Raw genomic sequence first — 24906 nt, 5'->3', positions numbered from 1 at the left:
CTTGCAAGAAACCGCATTCATTGTATGGCTTGTTTTTCATTATGACAAGTGTTTGCAACCATGCCAGGGGACAACACCCTGATGAAGATTATAGATAAAGAGCTGATGGGAATGGGCTTTCAAGAGTCAGCTGAGACCGTGAGGTGATTGTCATTATTTGTTGTGGAGACAGTAACAAAACTTAATTTTTATCAGGAACATGATGTTGGTTGCCTTATGGGCAAGGGAAAATATTATAGAAGTTGATATTGAAATAATATGTCTTTAAGATATGTAAGAGATGTTTTGTAAGTTTTAAATCCTGAAGGTCATTAGACGTGGTGGTGGCTAAAGGTGAAGACAGCTTTTGTAGATTCAAGAAAAGTCTGGATAAAGGTTAATGGTCAAAGGTTATTGAAATGAATTTATTATTAGATTTTGTCTAGATTACAGTCTTAGGAGGCTGTTGAAAAGATTATTTGTTTATAGTGAGAGAGACTGCTTGAGTGAAGGAACGGATGGTATTCTGTCAGTCTTTCTGTTATCGGCATGCTAAAGCAAGCTGAAGCAAAATAATGATAATGAACCAAAACAACCCAGCTGACTTTTCTAAGAGAAAATGAATAATGAACAAACGTGCTTTGAAACTGGTAAAGAGACCATGTAAAATTAGATAAAAGCTACAGGAAAATGAGAAGTTTAAAATCTTATTTAAAATTTAAATCTGTTTAGAGAAAAGATATGAATAAGAAATATGAGCGGCAGGGATGAGTCAGAGTGTTAATTCATGTTTTATACAGTATGTGTTAATTTAGGACAACTATTATGTCTGAATAGTGTGTATAAATTTGTCATTAACCTCTGGAAAGAGTGTTTTAGCATTATAGATGGGTTAAGGCAAATGACAAATTTGAAAGTAAGCTGAGGATTGTGAATCTGATGAGAAGGCAACACAGAACAGGATGAGCTTTAAGTTGATTGATCATCGAGCTCTGTCTGTTAATTATTATTTTGGTCATTCATGATGTGCAGTAGATTTGAATTACTTTCTGGACAGGTTTAAGTATTGATAAATTAGAATTGTGAAGTCGTAGATAGCCGTCAGTCATGTGTTGAGAAAAAGTTATAGATTTGACAGCAACAAAACACGTAGGCTAAGTAAATATCAGATTATCCAGAGAGCCCTTAACAGTTATGTATTGTAAAAAAGGGGGAGATTGCTATTCGACTGACGTTGACGAAGTGTGCACACCACGACCTGACCTGACCAATTGATGACCTGGAGAATATTCGTAGATGACAGTTGCTTAAGAGACCAAACAATAGGCCTGAAAAGCAAGAAACGCTGTGAAACTAGGGGCCGTTGCCTTAAAACAATTTGATAAGAAGATGAAATTGTGGCTTTAAGTAATATTTTTATTTCAGAGGCAGAGAAAGATGTCTAAAAGAAATTTGGCTTAAGGACAACGTTTGGGTTAGCAAACTTTATCCAAACAAATGTTACCAAATAAATATTAACAAATATTGCAGGTTTTCCTATAGCTCAAACAGTAGAGCGTTAGCGCTTGTAACGCCAAAGTCATGGGTTCAATTTCCGAGGGAAAGCAAGAACTGATAAGAATGTAAATGTGTACCTTGAAATGTAAGTCGCTTTGGATAAAAGCGTCTGATAAAAGTAAGAGAATTTTATTATGTTAAATTTATGCACGAGATGGGTGTCGTGCATCAAGAGGAGGATGAATATGCTCATGGCGGGAACAAGAGAACGCACAGTAAAACAAGTGGTCAGATGAGTCTTTAAACTTTTTAGTATGGATAATTTGTATTGAGGCCACAAACAAAGACATTTCGGCCTCACAGGTGGGAAAACAGTAAATCCAGGGGGGGAGGGCTAAACCCATTGTCTTCACAGCAGGCTGAGAGGTTATCTAGCTTTGACCTCATCGGTATATGAGGACAGTAAAAGTCCAGGAGGGGTTAGAAGAACTTTATTTGTCTTAACCAGCTAGATCTGGTTTACTAAGGGGTTCACATTTGCTGAAAGCCATCGCACAGGTGGGAAGATAAATGTTGGGAGGACATTGGGTTTAATTGTGTGCATTGTTTGTATTTTAAGTGTGCTAATAACAAGAATTGTTTCGACAGGAAACGCCGGAGCAGATGTGGCAGCACAGCAGACAAAAGAAAACTATGTGACAATAACCTCAACATTTGTTTTTCTTTACAGAAGATGCAGACTTTTGCGCATGGCATGAGCAAAGTGAAGAAACAGTGCCTAACCCTGTGTAATGCCTAACTTAAAAATTTTCATTTTGCAGGATGTCAGGATGGATTGAACCAAACAGAACTGATTCTGTATTGTTTTGTTAACATGAGCAACATGGGTTGAATGTTTTTTTCAGGGGAACAAGGACCCTGAGTGCTATTCAATGAGCAAGAAATTATCCGGTGATATGTTTCAGGTTGAAAATTTCACAGGTCACACCAAAGGGACGACAAGACACGCGCCCACTAACAAAATCACTTAAGGCCTCCATTCGCAGGTGACAGCAGGCAGTAAATGACTCATTCCAGTGGGGGTGCGATCGTGATCTAAGGGAAAATCTTGTAAGGATTTGAAAATGATTGAAGGGTGTTAGACCTGGGTCCAAGCATCTGACCTTAAACTATACCAACCAACATCAACAACCTCACACGCCAGCGCAAAGAATAAAGTAGGGGATCAATGATATGTGCTAGAAACATATCTCCCCTGCCAACGTTGGAAAAAAAATCCTCTCTACGGCATGCAAAGTGTCATATTGGTGAAGATGGAACGTCCATGAAGCAACGAGATGATCAACATATCTGGAGAAAATGTTGACCAATTAATGGTTGAAGAAAAGTTTTGCGATTTTATTTGATTGAATCAAATTAGGGCTTAGTATTGATATACATGAAGGGTATAACTGTTCTTGAATTAAGACTTGAATTAATTCTATTCTTAAAGATTTAATAGTATAATGGGTTTGATTAGAAAACAAGAGTGAATTTTTCTATGTTGTTTATCAGAGAATGATAAAGAGGAGGAATATTGTTGTGGAAAAATTCATCTTTTCTTTGTATTTTATTTTCAACGATTTAACAAACGAATGCCATGCGTTCTTTGGCTGTATTTTGAGTTTCTTTTATGATATTGATACAGCTGCAGGGTGTGTGTGTGTGAGATTTCAGAGGTAAGGAGATTCCCGTGCTGGGGAGGGGTCAAGGGGGGTCCCTTTTGTTCCTTGTGCTGTGAAGGGTGACAAGAGATAACACTATAAAAATGCTGGCCAACCTCTGCTCTGGGTCTCACTCCGCCTGCAGCTGGACTGTGGATGGACTGGGAACATTCTTGCAAGAATAAATATCTTTTAAGGACAATTTGAATCCTGATGTCTCTTATGCCTGATGCTGTTTTGTTAGTTACTTGTTTTTGCCTCAACACTAGACATTGTTTAGATCGGCGCTCGTGCTGCAAAAGGCCTTGATGATGATGCTGAAGTAAATTAACATTTTTGATTAAGGCAACATATGTTATATGACATTAGCTACTACAGTGATTTTTAACTCGTCCGTTTGGGGTTATTCATATTCTGTTGAAAGTACATTGTTGATGCTGTAACACTTTTAAATCTCCTTTTAATGTTCGATGGTTGAAGGGCGAGTAGAACTTTTAGGTAGGACACTTTATTGCATTCATAGAGCGAAGCTTTCAATATTGTGTCCATCTGTTACACCCATAATTCACACAAAGCATCATAGGGCGTAGGAATAAGGTGAATAGAAATTGCAATAACTGGTAACAAAGGTATACTGACCCTGAACCTGTATAAAGGATTTCATTTCTTTTCAACATCACAAAACGGCAAAGACGATCAATGGTTGTCATCAATTGTAATTCACGGGAATGCAAACAAAAGCTAGCATAAATGACTTGAAGATAAACAGTGTTGCATTGAGCTATATTGACTTTTTGAACAATGTCAGGTTACATAAAGTAAACCCTTGTCTTTGAGCATGCAGTCGTCATTCGGCTCCTCCCCTTCACAGAGAACAGATATAAATAACAGCGATGAAATAAAACTGAACAAAGCTGAAGAGATATATTCTGATCCGCACATCTGCACTGAAAGGTAGGATTAAACTGACAGAATTGCCTTTTAGCAAGAAAATTTTTTGCAATTATCAGTAGTGTTAAATTACAGTTTAAATAAACTGCTAATAATGTTTTATATTTATTACATTAGTAAATAAATTACATTATATTTACAGTTTTTTTTAACACATCCAAATCTCAAACTACAGCTAAAATGAAACTGATTGTATATTTACAGTTTTTTAACACATCCAAATCTCAAACTACAGCTAAAATGAAACTGATTGTATCCAGAACCTGGTTTCTGTCTCTCAGCAATGCTGTTGCAGTCGGTTTACAGGTAATTATCACTATGAAAATATAATTGTATATTTTCTGGCTGTTGCTCTGTATGTTCATAATAAACTAAAATAATATTAGGTCAAGAGAACTAGTGCTACAATATGATTCAAGCAACAATCACAGTCTTTCTGTCAGTATTTAAATATGAAAAGTCTCAAGGCACAGAGGGAATATTCCTGTCATTCCTGTTAGGCAGTGCTTTCTCAACTGTAAGATGAATATGTTGCAGTTCTAGTATTTCTATAGAGATGTGTATATACACCACACACTTATACTAATGCTTTGCTTATTTACATGGTAAGTCAATTAAATGAACATAATAGAATGGAAATAAATAACTAATGTTTGCGTGAAAAATTAGTATTTATTTATATTTTCATCATCTTTATGATTTTTAGGATTCTTATTGATATTTTGTAATTTCACCAAACAGCATGGGATGTCTTAAATAATCAAACAAATCATCACAGGATTCAGTCCACTGCTAATACAAATATTATGTTGTACAATACAGTAAAACTGCACATTTTAGAGTGGCCTTTTATTGTGGCCAGCCCTAAGGCACACCTGTGCAATAATCATGCTGTCTAATCAGCGTCTTGATATGCCACACCTGTGAGGTGGATGGATTATCTCTGCAAAGGAGAAGTGCTCACTAACACAGATTTAGACAGATTTGTGAACAATATTTGAGAGAAATAGGCCTTTTGTGTACATAGAAAAGTCTTAGATCTTTGAGTTCAGCTCATGAAAGATGGGGGCAAAAACAAAAGTGTTGTGTTTATAATTTTGTTCAGTGTATATGTGTATACACACACACACACACAGACAAATCATTTCACACCTAAATATCTTTCAACCACATTATGTATATATTTATTTGCAGATTAAGACGACTGAGACCAAAACGTCCCTCAATCAATATGGTCTCGAAGAAAATGAGACAGGTAAAAATCATTATCCTATCCTCTATTGGTGGTTCTTTCTCAAGCTTTTGTGCTTTGTATGCATAAACAAAACATAGCTTTAATTTAAAATGTAATTATTTAAAATTTAATAAATAAATAAACAGAAAACAGAAAATCAATAATAAGCCTTGAATGTGGTGATGTGTTATTTAACAGAACAAAGAGAGCTCCGGATTGTCCTGGTTGGAAAGACCGGCGTTGGGAAAAGTGCCACTGGAAACACCATCCTGGGAGAAGAAGTCTTCAAATCACATCTTTCACCTTCATCTGTAACCCGATACTGTAAAAAGAAATTTAGGATTATTAATGGAAGAAAGATTTCAATTATTGACACTCCTGGTCTTTTTGACACAAGTTTGAGTAAAGACGAGGTAGAGAGAGAAATGAAGAAGTGTATATCTTATTCTGCTCCTGGTCCGCATGCCATTCTGATTGTTCTTAAATTGGAAAGACACACAGAAGAAAATGCAAAAGCAATAGAATACATTAAAGAAGTATTTGGTGAAAAGGCATTAGATTACACCATGGTAGTGTTCACTCATAGAGATCAACTAGAAGGGCAGGACATTAGAACATTTGTGCACAGCAATCCAGAATTACAAGAATTTGTCAAGAGATGCGAGGGACAATATTTTGGGATTGATAATAAGAAGAAGGATTCAGACCAGGTTATGCAGCTGCTACACAAGATTGATGAAATGGTCCTTGATAATGGTGGAGAATATTACACTAATGACATGCTTCAGGAGGCAGAGAGAGCAATTGAGGAAGAGAAACAACGGATCCTGAAAGAGAATGAAGAAAAGCGAAAGAGGGAAATGGAGGCTCTAGAGCACAAATTTCAAGAGATGGAAGAAAAACAAAAGAGGGAAATGGAGGCTCTAAAGCACAAATATCATGAGAATGAAGAACAACTAAAGAGGGAAATGGAGGCTCAGTACAGATTTCGAAAGGAAGAACTAGAGAAAATGAAGGAAGAATTAGCAAAGACTCAAGAGAAAATGGCAAGAATTCAAGCTGAGCAAAGCAATGGATTCATTCAGAATCTAGTAAAGGGGATCAAGGATTTCATCAGTTTGTTTCCAAAATAAATGTTTAGTTTCATTCTATTATCCCAATGTTTGATCTTCACTACGATATCTCAGTATAAGAGCAGAGGTTAAAACTATTTTGTTTTAAAAAGCAGTATTGTTAATTCAAGGTCTGATTCTGCTGAAACATCCAAAAAGTGAAGAGAGAAACTAAACTAACTAATACTTTTTCGATTGTACTGTATTCCTCTCAAAGCTGTAAATGAAGTCTGTCTTTTAAATGTAGAGGACGAAAGGCTTAGCTTGTTCAAATGCATTTATAATGTCTCCTATTTTTTTGTACAACTGTTACATCTGCTTTTCAACAGAAGGTTTTACACTGTAAATATTGTAAACAGTTGTTCTGTGATAGTTGGTGTCTTTTTCAGGGTTTTTTTTTCTTTCAGTTTGAATCCTATGTTTTTTATAGCATAATGCAACAGTCATACATATTAAAATATTTTTTACACAGTGACATCGTAGGATGTCCTGTTACATTATCCTCTACAGTAAAAGACCTGGGTGTTATACTCGATTGTAACCTGTCTTTTGAAAATCATATTTCGTATGTTACAAAAACAGCCTTTTTCCACCTTAGAAACATTGCTAAGCTACGTAATATGCTATCAGTTTCTGATGCAGAAAAGTTAGTTCATGCATTCATGACCTCGAGACTAGATTACTGTAATGCTTTATTAGCCGGTTGTCCTGCATCCTCAATAAACAAGCTACAGTTAGTCCAAAATGCAGCTGCTAGAGTTCTTACTAGATCAAGAAAATATGATCATATAACACCGATTTTATCATCACTACATTGGTTATGTTGTGAACTTAGAATCGAACGACCAGGAGACTTGGTTGCTTCTTCAGCAGGTTTCTTTATTGAGAACATGAGCCGTCGGTAGCTGCAGTCACCAAGCCTGACGTGAATGTCCTCTTACAGTTTATATACATTTAGGGGCAGGAACCGAAAAAGACAGGTTTAGGAACTGGTTTTAGACTGAGAGCATTGCCCACCCTAGTCCACTCAGCATATCTATTCAAACACTGAGACCCGAGTACAGGACTGGCTGGACTTTCTTGCTAAAACACAAACTCCAAGAGTTTCAGTAAAACAGGACTGACCAGAGTCGTTTGCTAGAAAACCCTGATAATCATAATTTATACCTAACCTTAACATGCTAAATTCAATGTAAACCTAAATGAAACATTTTAACAAATTTGCATTCCCACATTTGCCCCTTTGAGAGTCTTAAAAAAAACTCTCACAAAATACAAATTTAGACACTTAAAAGGTAATTCTTGTAACTTGTGTAAATTACAGGCACATAGCAAGTTCAATCTTGTAACTTGTGTAAGTTACAGGCACAAAGCAAGTTCAATCTTGTAACTTGTGTAAGTTACAGGCACATAGCAAGTTCAATCTTGTAACTTGTGTAAGTTACAGGCACATAGCAAGTTCAATCTTGTAACTTGTGTAAGTTACAGGCACAAAGCATGATCTGTGTTGTTCATCTGTAATCGCATGTTGACACAGAAACAAACATGCAATTAGGGTCCGTGAAGTTCTTACGGGTAATATTCTTTTATGGTTGGACCAGTCATTTTCTCGTGCGAGGCGTGAGTCATTTGTTGAATGAAACACTTGATACTGTGGAAGCATACGTAGAACGCCAGTAGGAGAAATAACAGCAGCATTGCTATTTCTTTAATCCACAGCCAGGGTTTACCTATCAAGTTTCCGAACCATGAAGAATTGTCTTCAGTCATCTGGTCTTATTTTGTTGAAAAGATCAAGAATGTCTTGTTGGATTTTGTTCAAGTTCTCTGTTGGATCCATTAAACCGGTGCAGCACTCAGGTACACCATACGATGGGATTAATGCTCCGAGAGTTCTTGACCACCACGTTTGAACACAAGTGAGTCCTGGAATGCAGCCATCTTTGTTGATAGAAGGAGCTGAATTTTGTAGCTGTGGAGAGCTTGGGGTGGAGTGTGTATTTTCTCTGATAGCTGGTAGAACATAAACCAGGGTGCACCTGCCGTTGAATTGGCTGGGTAGGATGCTGTAGACAGAGATAGGGTGTGCAACCCATGGGATTCCGGCTCCTACTGAAGGTGCATGTGGCCTGCAAACGTTCTTTCCAGCAAACAAGGCATTTCTTGACATATTCATCAGCTCTAAGAAGATGTTGTTTCTGGGGTCCACACTTTGTGCGATGTCCATGATGGTTAGTAGTAGTACGACAATCTTGATCATGATGAGGGATGACTGAAGTTCCCGTAGGTGAGTCTGCGTTGTGTATTTTTTTCTTCTGTGTTGGTTGTAGTCTCTGCAGTTGGTCTAGTTGTTTTCTGGAGGTTGGGTCTTCATATGCAGGTGTGTAGGTCAGTGCATATGGTTAAAAACAAACAAACAAAGAACAACTGCAACAGACCAGTATTCATTGTAAAGACTACAAACTTTAGGGTTGTATCCTCTGTTCAATCTGTATCTGCTAATTGTGGTTCCTTCTTTCCCTATTTCTTAATTCATGAATATCTTTACCACACAAACAAACACTAAAAAAACTTCTCTCTACTGTTTTACAAACAGAGGGTACAATCTTGTTAACACAGCTTAACTATTGTTAACTTTCCAAATTACCAACACTTCACACTTAACCTCCCTGCCTACAAAAAAAAAAAAACAGAGGATAAACCAAAATATTAGCAATTTACGCTAAATCTTCCCTGCCTACAAAAACAGAGGATCAACCGAAATAACTAGCACGTAAAGCTAATTCTTCTCTGCCTAAAGCAAAGGATACCAACTATAAGCACTTGATGCTAACTCTTCCCTAACTTTATAAAGGATAAAACCTTCTCTAGCAAGAGGATGAAACACTTCCCTGGCAAAGCAGAGGATAAACAATATTAACCTGTAATGTTAATCTTCCCTGACTGGCAGAGGATATCTTTCATCTCTAAAAAAACTTTTTTAGAGGATAACTTAGTTAACAAAACCCTGCAGCTGTCTGTTAACTCTTCTCTGAACGGCGCAGAGGAAAAACACATATACTGGTCTGTAGCAGTTCTTTGTATGGAGTGAAACTCACCAACCCTTGGTTGTAAAGGAAGATTCTGGAACTCAGTCAGGCTTTGAGATCTTTGAGCTTGAAGTTTCAATCTGGAGGAAGCTGGAAAGATTCAGTCTGGTAATCTTTGTTTAGCTGGAAGTTTCGCTCTGGATTCCAAAAGATGCAGTCTGGAAAGCAGATCTTTTGTTGAGCTTGCTGTTTCAATCTGGATTCAGGTCTTTGAGCTTGAAGTTCCTTGAGTTTCCTTTTTCTCCATCCGGGTTCACGGCACCAAGTTGTTGTGAACTTAGAATCGAAAAAAACAGGAGACTTGGTTGTTTCTTCAGCAGGTTTCTTTATTGAGAACACGAGCCGTCGGCAGCTGCAGTCACCAAGCCTGACGTGAATGTTCTCTTACAGTTTATATACATTTAGGGGCAGGAACCGAAAAAGACAGGTTTAGGAACTGGTTTTAGACTGAGAGCATTGCCCACCCTAGTCCACTCAGCATATCTATTCAAACACTGAGACCCGAGTACAGGACTGGCTGGACTTTCTTGCTAAAACACAAACTCCAAGAGTTTCAGTAAAACAGGACTGACCAGAGTCGTTTGCTAGAAAACCCTGATAATCATAATTTATACCTAACCTTAACATGCTAAATTCAATGTAAACCTAAATGAAACATTTTAACAAATTTGCATTCCCACAGTTACCTATAAAGTTCCGTATTAATTATAAGGTATTGCTACTGACTTATAAAGCCCTAAACGGCTTAGCTCCAGTCTATTTAACGGATCTTCTATCACCCTATAATCCATCGCGCTCTTTAAGATCAATAAATTCAAGGCTTTTGGTCATACCTAGGATATCCAGATCCACCAAAGGAGGGAGAGCATTTTCACATTTGGCTCCAAAACTCTGGAATAGTCTTCCTGATACTGTTCGTTGCTCGGACTCGCTCTCCCAGTTTAAAACTAGATTAAAGACGCATCTTTTCAGCCAGGCATTCATATAATATTGTTCACAGTTTCAAACTACAATCCGGCCTCTAGTTCATAAATGCCAGAGGAGAACTGGCCCCCGACTGAGCCTGGGTTCTCCCAAGGTTTTTTTTTTTCTCCTTTAGGTCACCTGATGGAGTTTTAGGACACCATTAGGTCACTTGATGGAGTTTTTTCGGTTCCTTGCCACTGTTGCCTTTGGCTTGCTCAGTTGGGGATATTTTGGGGATATTTAATTTTATTCTATCAATCAATAAATTCCACTAGAAACAAACTTTGTTGTATTATTTTATTTTAATACTGTGAAGCTGCTTTGATACAATCTGTATTGTGAAAAGCGCTATACAAATATACTTGATTTGATTTGATTTGACATATCTTTTGCATATCTTTTTCATTAATGTTCTCATATTGTCACTGCACCCGAGGTTATCTAAAGCTTGACCAGAAATATTCTGCATCGCTGAACTGATGGATCGAATGAATGGATCAGAGTCAAGTTAACAATAGAATAGTTGTGAGATTTGCACATGCAACAGCTTTTCTAGATGTAACGATATCATTCATCTCTGTGGTAGCGCTAACCATTTCTATTGACTTGTCAAATTAGTTTTAATGTAGAAATGACATAATTATTTTTTTTTTTTTTTGTTAATGACATTTTCATAAGTAGCAACTCATTGACATCATTAACAAAGCTGTTCTTCCCCAGAACTAATGACAGTAATCATGGAAATAAGCACTTTGCTTTTAGAGATAAAAGTGCTCTTTCTAATAAAGAAACAAATCATACACTGTGTGTAGGAGCCATTTGTTGTATGGTAAAGTTTTTGTCCACTGGGTGTTGCTGTGGCTGTGTATAATTAGAGGATAATATAATATAATATAATATAATATAATATAATATAATATAATATAATATAATAGATGAGTATAATTCGAGCACCTGAGCAACAGGTGTGCGGTTGGCTATTGGGAAGCACACAGGTTTTGACCACACGGCAAAGGGGATTTTAGTCGTATGCTGTCCACAAGGCAACGTGAACGTGTGAACAAGGAAAGGCCACAAGAAGTTTTAATACAGGTTTTGAGATCATGTTTAATGGAGCACAAGTAATAAAGAAAGACATTTGTTTGCATCTACATCTGGACTCTGTTTGTACGTGTTATAAACTTGCTTACTCCTATTATCAACGGCAACAGCATTGGAAAGCCAATACATAAAGTCAATAACTGTGCGTCACTGGATAATGGAGATCGTTTGGAATAAAAGTCAACACGTTTGTTTTGACGGACAGAAGGAGGCTGTTTGGAGTCTTTGTGTCGCTGCACGTGAGGATCGTCTCATCAAGACGTCTGGCTGGATTCAAGCGTTGGATTTGACTCAGTGGATTCTGTGGTGGATGATATTTCCCCCTTGCTGGTCTCATCGCTGTGTTTCTGCTGCGCTCATCTGGATGTTAAAGGGCCGATCAACTGGGTTGTAGGTACGTTATTGCAGCATTAACATGATGGCCATGTGATATTGTGTGCACACAATCGTGCAGTTCCAACGCATTGGTTGATAAAGACTGACAAACTTTGTGTATTTGAATTGTATGTTTATTTACAATTGTTTGCAAAACGGAAAATTAAAAGTGTATGAATACTAAAGGGTTTAATGAGTCAAATCAAAACCTGCCTAATGTTGAAAACGAGTCTGAAAGAGGGAAAAGACCTGTTCAATTAACAGCTAAGGCTTTAGTGGAAAAACTTTACTCTTTGCAAAAGTTAAGAAAGGCTAAGTTAAACAAGGCCCAGAAACTAATAGAGTCAATTAACAGGTTAATCTATGACGACAAAGAACATGAACCTGAGGTACGTTTGGCTTTTGAAGATTTAAGAGGTTATGTTCTGAGGCTAAAGAAGCACACGAGTCACTGTTGGTTATTTTACCTGTTGATGAACCTGAAAAACATGAAATATGGTTTAAAGCAAAGATGATACCAAATAATGGGTTCATTGAACGCATGAATAAATGGTTATCGGACACAGCAAAAGATCAGAAAAGCTCTGAAGTGGGTGAAGCATGTAGTGATGTTGGTCCTGGAGACAGCGTCTCAAATGTGTCTCATGCTATACCTCTAAACATAGTAAACATAGTAAATGCAGCTCTTCTCACACAGCAGGAGTTCATCTGTTCATCTACAGCATCAACATATTCAAGCGGAGGCAGAAAAGGCTGCACTTATGGCACATGCTGCCGCATTGAAAGCAATGTAAATTCCATTCCTTGTTGTTCCATGTAAATTCCCCAATAATTTGTTGTTTTGTCGTTAGTAAAACTCAATATTGACCTTGTATTTGAAAAAGGATCCTCATATAAGAAACAATACTCAAATTCAGAGTTAGTACATTCGCATTTGGAGATCGACTATATTTTTGACTGTCAAAACACCGGCGGACAGCTTCAGTGATTTGTTCAAAATCTTTATTTTTAGTAAACTCTGTGAACACAAACACTGTTCTCAGTGCTGGAGTTCATGTGTAGAGCTCCTTGTGATATTTCCAGCAGAGTTTCATGTTATATCGAGCCTTCTTAGTGTTTTAAAAATAGTGATTTTGATGCTTTCACAGAAGTGCCCCATTCACTCCCATTCACAAGGCAATTTGACCGAAAACGAAAATACGGTCAAACTTAAAAGTGGCGTTTCCATTCAAATTATGCTTTTAAATGATGGGTCACCATCAAAGACTGGGATTTCTCTTTTTGGTAAGATACAAGGATGTCCTTGCTGTTGAGTAAGATTAGATGTTAATTCCATAGCGTTTTTAAGACTTCAAGCAGGGGATCACCATGAGGAGGAAGAACACGTGGCATTTGATCCACTCCCATATTGCCTTGTTGCACTTCAGCAAAATAATGGAAATTATTTTAAATTCAATTCTGTACAGAAGATGTGTAAGAAAATTTCAATCTAAGATGAACATAAATCAACACGTTCTCAGTCTATAGAACGCACCTTTAACATCTGTGAAGTAATAACTTCTTCAAAACAATATCTCCTCTGAATATCTGATGTGAGACGCAGCCGTATTGTTTCCTGAAGAGTTTCAAGAGTCTGAATGTTAAATGTAAAACTCAGATCTGATAAACTCCATCAGCTGCTCATTTAATCATCTCTGATTTATTAACACTGATTTCCATCAGCAGAACATTAGTGACTTTAACAGACGAACTGAAGCTGTTCAGAACAACAACAGATCAACACTTACTCAATACTCAATATCTACTGTTCACAAACACATCATAGTATACATTAAAGCAGAAGTTGCTAGAAGTTCAGTCATTCACACAAAATGTAAAATCACATTATTATTTGTGAGTTGATAATGAATGACATTCAGTGAATTAAACTGAGAGAATGTCACTTGTTTAAAATAGAAATGAAGGCATTGTAAATAAATCTGTATGAGTGTGTGTTTTCTATTCCTCCTAACACACAGAATATGATCTGCAGTTTTCATCTTTGTCCACTAGATGTCAGAAGTAGATTTGAGGTGAAACTCAAAGGCCTTTAGTTTCAGGATCTGAGACAGTGAAGAGAAATCAGAGAATCTGATCTGAAGCTCAATGAGGATCATCATGTGTCTCATATGAAGCAGAAAGAGACTCTCATCTGATCAGATTATATTACCGGATCAGTCGCATAATCAGATTCATCACATTCATCAGAGAGATCATTACATTTCACAATATAAACTGATTCATATCAGATGAGTGTGAACAGAATAACGGCTGAAAGTCAGTGTAAAACCATTAAAGAGTTTTATTATGTATAGTTATATACTGTTGTTATATGCCAGATGTAACGTTTGCCTGAGGTGAAGGAGTAACAGTGAAAAAGTAAAAAGGTTTGAGTTGAGTTAGTGTGCCGTTCCTCTGTCCCGAACGACTGACAGTAAACCCCAGTTCAACAAGGTTTATTTATAAAGTATAAATTAAGCAACTCAAATCAAATCAAGTATATTTGTATAGCGCTTTTCACAATACAGATTGTATCAAAGCAGCTTCACAGTATTAAATTAAAATAAAATAATACAACAAAGTTTGTTTCTAGTGGAATTTATTGATTGATAGAATAAAATTAAATATCCCCAAAATATCCCCAACTGAGCAAGCCAAAGGCAACTCAAAAGAAAGTAAAATATTCTTCAGGAGGAGGAAAGGCCGAAACAGCAAAAGTACTCTGTACTACTTTGTTACAAAGTAAAAATACTCTGTCTCGTTAGAGAAAAGAAATGAACAACAGAAATATTCACTAACTCCCTAAATAGCCAAAAACAGGAGAAAGGGGTTTTACAGAAATAAAACGGCAGTGTGTTTAAACACATACCCACATAGCAAATTTTCTCTGGCCCAGCTCCGGCCCACACAACCAGCTTTTGCTTGGCCCACATACCGCAATGAATGACGGTCCTAGTGTGGACCAGGTCTGGATTCCAGACAAAGGCCATACATGGGCCATAACTGGACCAAGTCTCAGCCAAGTTAATTACCCATAACTGGCCCAGAATTGGGCCAGATCAAAATGTAACACTGGAACCAAAACATAACCTTAAGTAAACCATATCAACACCAGTCTTTAACCAGAAAGCCCAAAACTGAGCCACACCTGAGCATGATCCAATTTTTCTGTGGCCCAGCTCTGGCCCACAAAACTTGGCCCACATACCGCAATGAATGACGGTCCTAGTGTGGACCAGGTCTGGATTCCAGACAAGGGCCACACATGGGCCATAACTGGACCAAGTCTCAGCCAAGTTAATTACCCATAACTCCAATACGCTGGACCAGATGAGTTCCACGTCAGCCTCAACACCACCATAACCAAGCCACTTACACACCCCTCCCAGATGAATAGTCACACCAAGACAGTATTCTGAACAAATATTTAATTGTGTTAAACATCAAAGCATTGGCATCTGTTTTTTCACCATGACATTTTTCCGTTGTACAAACTCCTCTCTAAAATGACACTCCTCTGTCAGTTCAGCTAAAAATAAATAAAAACAAAAATAAAACAAGTGCCATTTATTTGGTTTATGACGTTTCACTTTAAATGTTACTTGATCATCCATGTTTCTGGTTATCAAGTTTCATTGCTTTGCCTAATGCTTGAACGTCCACGTTTCTGGTCACAAACAAGATTCACTAAACATATAACACTAGAACATGTTTCATCAACAAGTTTCACTTCACAAAACACTTGAACGTCCATGTTTATGGCTAGGAACAAGTAGTACTCTCCAAATGACTCTGAAATGTCATGATTCTGTCACTGAACAAGTTGAACTCTGGACAGAGCTTTTGAACATCCAAGCCTAAAGCCTGTTAACCAGTCATATTGTCCTTATGCACTTTGCTCTTCATCCTTTCTTTCCGTCCACCATCTCTGTCTGGGGCCAGATACAGCCATCTTTTAACGGTGGAATCAATGTCTTTCTCTGTGGCATCAGATGTTAGACGGTTACGTCTCACAGCCGCTGAAAAACACAAGCACACATGATGTATAATTAACTTATGCATCATCAGGTAATGTGGATATTGAATCAAATGCAATATTACAACAAAACCTGAACCCAGATTTAAATTCAAATTCTGACTGTCTACTACAGGTGAAAGATCATTCAAGATCATATTTATTTTTACTTTTTTTTAATTCAGTGTATGTTTTTGTTATGCAACCTTGAGCTTGTATTGAGGCATATACATAAAATGTTCTCTCCCTCCTTCACTTTCTTAATCTCTAATATAGTGCATTCATGCTCAACCATGCTGGTTCCAGATTTGTTTTTTCCATTCATGCTTTAAACATTTAAGTAAAGAGAGAAAGAGAGAAAAAAATCCTTTGTGGGGTCAATCTCCACACTTAACTTTGATTTGAAGGACTTTTTTTTTTTTTTTTTTTTTAACTGGGTAAAAAGACAAAAGGTACAATATTGTGTAATTAAAGGCTTTATAAAAAGAACTGCAACCCAATGAAGCACTACATAATCAAATTAAAAACAGCATGACAGAGTAGTTTTTCAAAAAGAATTCCACTTTCAAACTATTACTTAAAAAAAAAAAAAAAAAAAAAGCAAGCTGATGGCTTAGGTAGAACTGACTACAATCAATTAACAAACTTGTAGCTCACATAAAGTCTGTCTTTGCAGGTTTACAAAATGGTGTTAAAATTTAATTTCCATTTTAGCCTGGAATTTTTACTTCCGGAACCTGACTGTTGCACTATGTTACTTCATCTGCTCTCTCCTTTTCCTCTGCCCTTCTTTTCACCCCTCCTCTTCCCATTTCCTCTTTTTGTCCTCCCATGCTCTCTTCTTCTACTCATCTAAAACTTGAAAATCTATTAAAATAACTTTTTTATATTAAAAGTATAAATGACAATTTATATTTGTAAGGATCCACCCACCAGCCACAAAAGGAATCCAGTGGCCTGGTCGAAGGTTTAATGTATATTTTGTCTTTTACTTGCGCTTCTAATTTTTTCAGGATTTAATTTCATTTTTAGTCTATCTCCATGTTCAATCTGACTCTAATTTCAAGTGATCATTTAATTTAGGCAAAATTAATAATTAAAAACTGATCACAAAAATCAATTGTGTGTTAATTTAGATATTTAATTATTCTGGAAATCCGATACTTTCATATTCATATTCATTATTTGTTCATTAAGGACCTAACATTGCTCAGAAATTCACTCTGTGAACAGTGAACGCACAGACACAAACTTGCCAGTTCTGTAACTTACTCAGAGAATACATGGTGATTATAATACTTTTAAATACTCAACTACTCAATGCTCAATACTGTTTATTACTTATTGTCAACTTAATTTAAAGGTTGGCAATGTCAAAATTCAACATATTACAGTATACGGATCTTCATAAGTAGGGTTGGGTATTGTTTGAAATTTTCCGGTTCCGATTATGGTTCCATTTAAATGAACTATTATAAAGTGCTACCACCAGACCCGGAGATCGGCTGAATGGATTTGAAAACGGTAAAACAACTTTTTAACTCTAGGGAAGTTGGAAAATTAGCCTATTTTCAAAAAAAGTGGAGTGTTCCTTTAAGGATGGGTGAAGGGACAGATGAGCAAATGGTCTTTCTCCCAAATCTTCCCGTCAGATTAGAAAGTTTATTGTTTTGTTGGATGTCATGCGTGTTGCAAGAGTTCCTGAGTTTTGGATTCACAAGGAATTGATTTCATAAGGAAATAGTTTCACTCCTTACATATTGGGAATAAATGGCAACTTACCAATCACAACATCTCGTATCTGTAGGCGTAGGAAGCTAATCTTTCCATTCAATCCTCTCATGTTAACTTTCCTCACCAAGGAGTTGGTAAACAGACCATGCATGATTCTCCAAACAGCCTTCTGCACGTCCACGTTTTTTTGCTTCATATTTAAAGACTTTTCCTAATTTAATGGGGACAACTGGGTAAACATAAAATTAACATGATGAGAGGTTTTCAATGTTCTGTACGTACTTTTGTAGCATCGGTGTTCTTTGGGGTCAATTTGACCCCAGGCTCATTTTGCTGTATAAAACATAAGAAATATCAATTTTTTTGTTGTTCACACATTGGTGATTAGGCACAAATCCCACATTTATTCTGGATGATATTGAGGTCATTATAAGTTGAGATTTTATGATCTTCAAAAACCTTCCCTCTGCTTTAGGGCCCTAACCTGACATTACCATATAGGCCTACTTGAAGTATTGCGAGAACCACTGATAGTTCACACGATATAGTGGAGGGGGGAATCATAATTCTCACAAGAAATTAGATATTTCCAGTGCCAATTATATATTTCCAGGGAAGGGAAAACATAATTCTTGCAAGAACTTTGATATTTTGTTCTGTGGGGGAGGGGAAAACATAATATAGGGGAGGAGCAAATGTATGAAAGCTTCCACAGAAGCCTTATAAGCCTCTTTGTGCTTTGTGAGCTCTCTCTTTATGCTCTTTCTCAATTGAAAATTACCTCTTAGCAAAGTTTTTTGGGGTTTTTTTTTGGGTTCTATACGGACCTGTTCGCCAGCAAGACACCAGTCGACCCGCCCGAAATGCAGGACGACGCTATACCAGCCATCCAGTCAGTGATGACCAGTGAGGTCAGGCATGCGTTCCAGAACATCCAGAAAGACCGGGCGCCAGGGCTGGACGAAATCGAGGCCGAGCTGCTCAAAGAGGGTGGACCGATGCTTTAGGCAGCATTGGCCAGCCGTTTCAGCCGCTACATGGCGCAGAGAAGAACACCAGATCAATGGAAGACGGCCAAGACAGTGCTGTTGTACAAGAAGGGTGACCGCGAACAGCTGAGGAATTATCGGCCAATCTGGCTCCTGCCGACCGTGTACAAGGTCTTCACCAAGGTGCTGTACAACCGACTAGCCAGGCAGTTGGACAAACAACAGCCACCCGAACAGGCCGGCTTCCGGTCTGGCTACAGCACAATGGACCACATCCACGTGCTGAACCAACTGCTCGAACGCTGCCGGAAGTACAAGATGCCCTTGGTACTGGCCTTCATAGACTACGAGAAAGCCTTCGACAGCATAGAGATCAATGCCGTACTGCTCGCCCTACAACAACAGGGCATCTCCTACGAGTACGTGGACCTTTTGCGGGAGCTGAACAGCGGATGCGCCACCAACATCACCTTGTTAGACCGGACACTTCCCACTTGAATGACAGGGTACAGCTGTGGCAAAATTTGAAATTTTTGCTGCTTCAGTTGTTATGATGTTGATTCACATTTTTCTAGATTATTGTGCAGAATGATCAGAGGCATTTTACATCATTTCAAAAAGCTTTATCACAAAACCCCAAATTTCACTGTTTTTGTCCTTGGCACCAAATTACCAGCTAACATCATTTTACTAATCATATCATCAGCACATGATTGCTATAAGGAAGGAAGAAGTGCTTCCAATCATTGTGTTCTTCTGTTAGCAATGGTTTCCTCCAAAGAAAGATGGAGGATCATCTTTGCATCAAAATGGCCTCCATTTACCAGATCATCAAGAGCTTCAAGAATAGAGGTTCGGCTGCAGTGAAGAAGGCTTTAGGATGTCCCAGAGTGTCCAGCAAGTACCAGGAACTTCTCCTCCTGAGGAATCAGCTAGGGAATCGTGTCACCACCAGTGCAGAACTGCTCAATATTGGCAGCAGGTGGGTGTGAGAGCATCTGCACACACAGCGAGGCCAAGACTTTTGGACAACGACCTGGTGTCAAGAAGGGCAGCAAAGAAGCCACTTCTCTCCAATAAAAACATCAAATATTGGCTGAAATTCTGCAGGAAGAACAAGAATTGAACAGCAGAAGACTGGTGCAAAGTTAATGTATCTGATTAGAACATCTGGAAAATCGATTGTCCAGAGAAGAATAGGTGAACGCTACCATGAGTCCTGTGTCGTGCCAACAGTGAGGCATCCTGAGACTATCAATGGGAGTGTCATATTGACCCCAAACCTATCCTTGATAAAATATATTGTATAATATAATAAATAAATAGCTATTAAAACACCAAAAATATATATAATTTTTGAATTTTAGATAAATCAGTGACATTTTATAGTGATTTGCTAATTTGTCCATAGTCGTGCAATAGGTATTCTGGATGTATAAGGGGTGGGGGTGGGGGTGGGGGGTTGGTGGTGTTTTATTTAAAGGGCTATTTAAGTAGTCAACAAAGAAACATAAAGTACCTGACTTAAACCTTTGGGGAAAAAATCAAATTGTGGGGGTTTAAATTCGTGGGGTCAAATTGACCCCAGTGGGTAAAAGATGTTGGTAGATTTGAGGGTAACAGGAGGGTTAAGAAACTTATTGTGTGCTCCCGAGAAACTGTTTAGGTGCTCACACATTACAATTTCTGGCTAATCTACTCAGTCCCTCCAGTTTTTCGCGATTCCGCGATCGCTGAATACAACGCAAAATCAACAAATTGTCGCATTTTTTCGCGATCCTGCATAATTCCTAATTTAACCGCAAAATAATCACAAAAATGAAAAAGACCTCACAAAACATTAAATTATAATCACCCAATTGAAATATCTCTAGTTTAATTAAAGTTTCAATGCATTTTACGTGGATACAGATGTTGCGCACGCAACGTTCGTGAGCGGTCTGTCAGAAACATGGCGAAAGAAAATTTGTCTCACCTGCCCTCTCACATAAGCGCCAAGGAGCGGGCTAAGCAATATTCTGATATATTGCATGAGAGTGGGGGTAAATTGTTTTGTTTTGACCGAGTGACTGCCTGACTGCAGTGTGTGTGTGTGCGTGCGTGTTCGTGTGTGTGACTGACTGCGTGTCACCGCCTGTCAGCGTAAATTCTCTTTATAGCGCTTGAACAAATACACATAGCAACAATTACTTAAAAATATTCATCTTGGCGAGTATTTACGTAAAACTATCAGTAATAACTGATTGGGACGTTTGTCATTACTGTAGTAGGTCTTAAAGTGACAGTAACCTAATTTACCTGCTGTTGTCAGTGTTGTTAATGTTAATCAAGCAACAACAATAGCTACAGCACAATTTTTAAAAAAACGTAAATTATCCACTGTTTGTAACTGTATCCTTGTATTTATTTGTCCTGTTTTGTTTCTTTTTGTTATTTGTTCCTTTGTTCTTATTTCATTACTGAGTGTTTACTTGATTATTTAAATCATTTCTTGGATGTTCCTGGTTGTGCCCATAGGTTGTTTTAAAAATTAATTTGATGAGAATTTGATTAGACCAAAATAAACAAGCTTTATGCATTTTGTTTGTGATTTGTGTCATGTATGACTATTGTGCATCTGACATAATACTTTTATGGTAAATGTGATGTCCTAATTATAAAATATAAAAATCGCAAATTTTTTCACAAATTTCTGGAAATTACCACCACAAAATCAGTCATTTTGATCGCAAAAATCACACAAAAAAATCGTGAAATCCTGGAGGGACTGTCTACTGTAAACCATTTCCTTTGTGCATCACTGACATTTTACTGTGGGAAAAAGGAGAGCAGAGATGCCAATTAATTAAGGAAGATGGCTTTCATTAAGGCCCTGTACGCATGGATAAGTTTTTTTGTTCGTTCAGTGTCAAAAAGAAGTTTGAAAAGTTTGAAATGATCAGCGGTATCCACCTTATTTTTCACCTAATGCTGAAAACTTTGAACTGTTATAATCAGTTCAGATGTCATTATCTATCACAAACACACTAGTTTGGAAAGAAAATATTTTTACCTTATAAAGCATTTGAACAAGCTGGACTTCGAAACATGTTGCGTTTATATATATATATATATATATATATATATATATATATATATATAGTCCTACATAATGGAAAGCAGTTTTACAGTATTAAAAATGAAAAACTGTGTCAGTGTTTAATTTCATCAGAAGTACAAGTCTAAAGCCCTCAAAAGCATATTTATCTAGCAGATGTGTCAGTCTGACCATTGGGCTGAACAAAAGATGAGCATCGCTATAGATGACTTATGTTATGTAAAGGGGAAGCTCATGAGTCAGCCAATGATAAACAATATGTAGCTAGGTTCAGGCTATATCCAACAAAATCCAAATCTGCACTTTTCACTGTACCAATTTTTTCTTTTCTTTTTTTCTTTTATGAACCATTAACCCTAAACATTTTATAAACATGCAGAACAATGCAAACGGAGCCGCTGTGTGCCCCATACAACATCTAGTCATAGTTTTTACAAACAATATGATTACAACAGTGTGATCAGAACATCCAGTGTTCAATATTGTGTGGGCTTTCATGGCTTTGCTTAAACAGTTAGGCCACCAAAAAATAAAGTTTGTTTTAGTTTATAAAGTTGTGAAAAAAAAAAATGAAAAAAAAAAAATTGTTTTACTTTAGAAAACCTTTATTAACACCCCAGAGCCATGTGGGTTGCTTTAATGATGGATGGAGGATTCACTTTTTTTTGGGCTTCAACTAAACAAACTAACCAATTCTGTTCATCTGAAAGGTGAAAAAAATGAATACACCAATAATTTTGATTTTTGGGTGACCTATCCCTTAAAGCTAATGAGAGAAAAAGAAACTTATTTAGAAAATAAAAGCCAGCCAACTAGGATTTAATGTTATAAAAAGAAATGCTCACATACCAATTGCTTATGGAGGTCAGGAGTACTCCGCAGATTGCCCTCCATGTTCTGTAGAGAAGTGAGATCTTTGAGAGGCAACAAATTTCGATCTAGGCCTATCTCTGTCTCCTGACTTGATTGCATACACTGGAGGGTCTTCATGATAATTCGCATTTGGTCCATAAGCATCTCCTGTTTAGTTAATATATTACGAAGAAGAACTAAGAGGAAAAAAAGAGAAAGACAGACAGATTCGTTTTTTTTTTGTTGTCCAAATTTTACTTGCCACACACCTATAGAAAACATAAAATGTCTACATTTAAACAAAATTTAAATTCAGAAACCTATAAATTGCAATTATATACCAAAACACTATTGGTGTTGACATTATTTAATAAGTATAAAAACAACATTACACATGCATTCACATGGGACACAGCAAGCAAGGGAGCACTAAATAGCTATCAATTTTATAGAGGAAGTGTTTTGTGCAGATGACTGTGAGCATGCACAGATTAGGGATGGGCATTTTTGGCAATTTCGATCATCGATAGGTTTCAAAATCGATTAATCGAGTACTCAGGGGGAGGGGCTTGTGCAGGGGAGGGGCAATGCCGTAATGGAGATAATAAAAATCTGTTATGAAAATGAATGTTAAATATAAAAATATGACATGCAAACATGTCTATCAAACATGAACACATGATTATAACAGTTAGATTATGATTATGATGCAGAAATGTTATTAAAAAAGAACCATCTAAAAAAGAATAGCTGCCTGAGGTAAAGCTGACTTTATGCCAATAAACTGAAACCCGTTCTATGACACTTCCTATGATATTAATCAGATAACTTGGATACATAACATTGACGTTAACATTACAACTTGTATCTGTACAAAAGGATGCATATGCCAGTGAACTAAGTTATGCACTAGGGAGAGAGAGTGAGAGATGCAAGAGAGAGCGAGAGCAATATGACCGTCTCAAATAACTCAATCATTGTCGGGCATTACACTTGAGCATGAAACTAAACATGTAATATTCAGTGCATTCAGCATGTTAATAAATGTTAATATCCCAATGCATCCTATATTAGATTAATTAGATGTAGCCAACCCAGACATCACTATGTGACTTAGAAGCCATGCATTGCTCTCTTCTCACGTCTATACTTTGAACCTCATGCTGTTGCAAGCTAAACAATAAGAGCTCATGGTGCCACCCAAAGTGTTGCTGTAACTAATCAGAATTTTTTTCCACGATCATCGTTTTCATGATTGATCATCGCTGTCACGGCCGAGTACTCGATCACTGTTGCGCATCTCTAGCACAGATTGCGGAAAATCACTGGCAATGTTAGAATTAAGCAAAATCTGACAATCCTGAGGCTAATCCCATGACACACTATCAGTGCATTCTCTGTGTGAAAAGGGCTAAACACTAATATACTCACAAATTTGGTGACTGGATGTTTGCTCGATGTCCGTGGTCTGGTGTGGCTCAGGGAGCCTTGAAGGTTCGGATTGCCTTTTTTTATGGATCTCTTTACTTTTGTGGGCTGGTCTTCTGACCTCAACGTTGGCTTGGCTTAAAAGGGTCTCAGTGCTTGATTTACTTGATGTACAACTCTCGGAGAGAACATTCCAGCCTGAGGATAACATAGCAATGCTGGTCTGCTGACTTAGGTGGATCTCAGGAGTGCTGTGGCAATCTGCATACAAGTCAGGACTGTAGCAACTTGGGAGAAGATTGGGACTCTTTTGGCCATGTGGACGAAGGTGAGGACTGCTTCGGCCATGTGGGCTAACATCAGGACTTCTTTGGCCATGTGAATGAAGGTCAGTTCTGCCTTGGCCACTAAGGTGGAGGTTGTCTACTGCAGGAGAAATCTGTTCCCTAGAGATCACTGGAGCATTAGGTAAGGCATACCTCCTGCAAAGTACAAAACATCTTAGTCCTTTAACAGCTGTGATAAAATGCACTGTAATTTAAAAAGGCTGATGCTTCTTACTTTTTTTTGGACTTTGTTCCTTAAATGCCTTCCATCTCATCATTGCGGAGGTCAAGAGTACTGTGGAAGATCTTAGGGCAGTTTGGCTTTCCTGGGTCTAATTTGTTGGCATGTCTAGCAATTTTCGGAGCATCAGGTATAGAATACCGTCTGCTTAAAAGTACAAAATGTCTTAGTCATTTAT

At 37.5% G+C, this 24906-nt stretch overlaps 1 protein-coding gene and 1 long non-coding RNA gene across 2 annotated transcripts; one reads left to right on the top strand and one right to left on the bottom strand.

Annotated features, from left to right (window-relative positions):
• Positions 1-60: 60 nt before the first annotated feature.
• On the top strand, positions 61-6497 carry LOC311097057 (GTPase IMAP family member 7-like; the record flags this gene model as incomplete). The annotated part of the gene is made up of 3 exons (XM_084136518.1): positions 61-138; positions 5325-5385; positions 5563-6497. 3 exons carry the CDS (start codon positions 61-63, stop codon positions 6495-6497), a joined length of 1074 nt encoding a protein of 357 aa, XP_083992644.1.
• Positions 6498-15930: 9433 nt separating this feature from the next.
• Positions 15931-24253, bottom strand: LOC311097322. Its single transcript, XR_014609243.1, has 4 exons — positions 24165-24253; positions 22731-22930; positions 17844-18024; positions 15931-16065 (listed from the first exon to the last, which is right to left on the bottom strand). It is a non-coding gene; the product is annotated as an uncharacterized lncRNA (long non-coding RNA).
• Positions 24254-24906: the final 653 nt, after the last annotated feature.

Source organism: Abramis brama, assembly GCF_963993115.1.
Source record: "Abramis brama genome assembly, chromosome: 15".
In the NCBI taxonomy this organism is placed as follows: Eukaryota; Metazoa; Chordata; class Actinopteri; order Cypriniformes; family Leuciscidae; genus Abramis; species Abramis brama.
The sequence above is the reverse complement of the archived record's forward strand: the minus strand, read 5'-3'. Positions and strand labels throughout refer to the sequence as shown.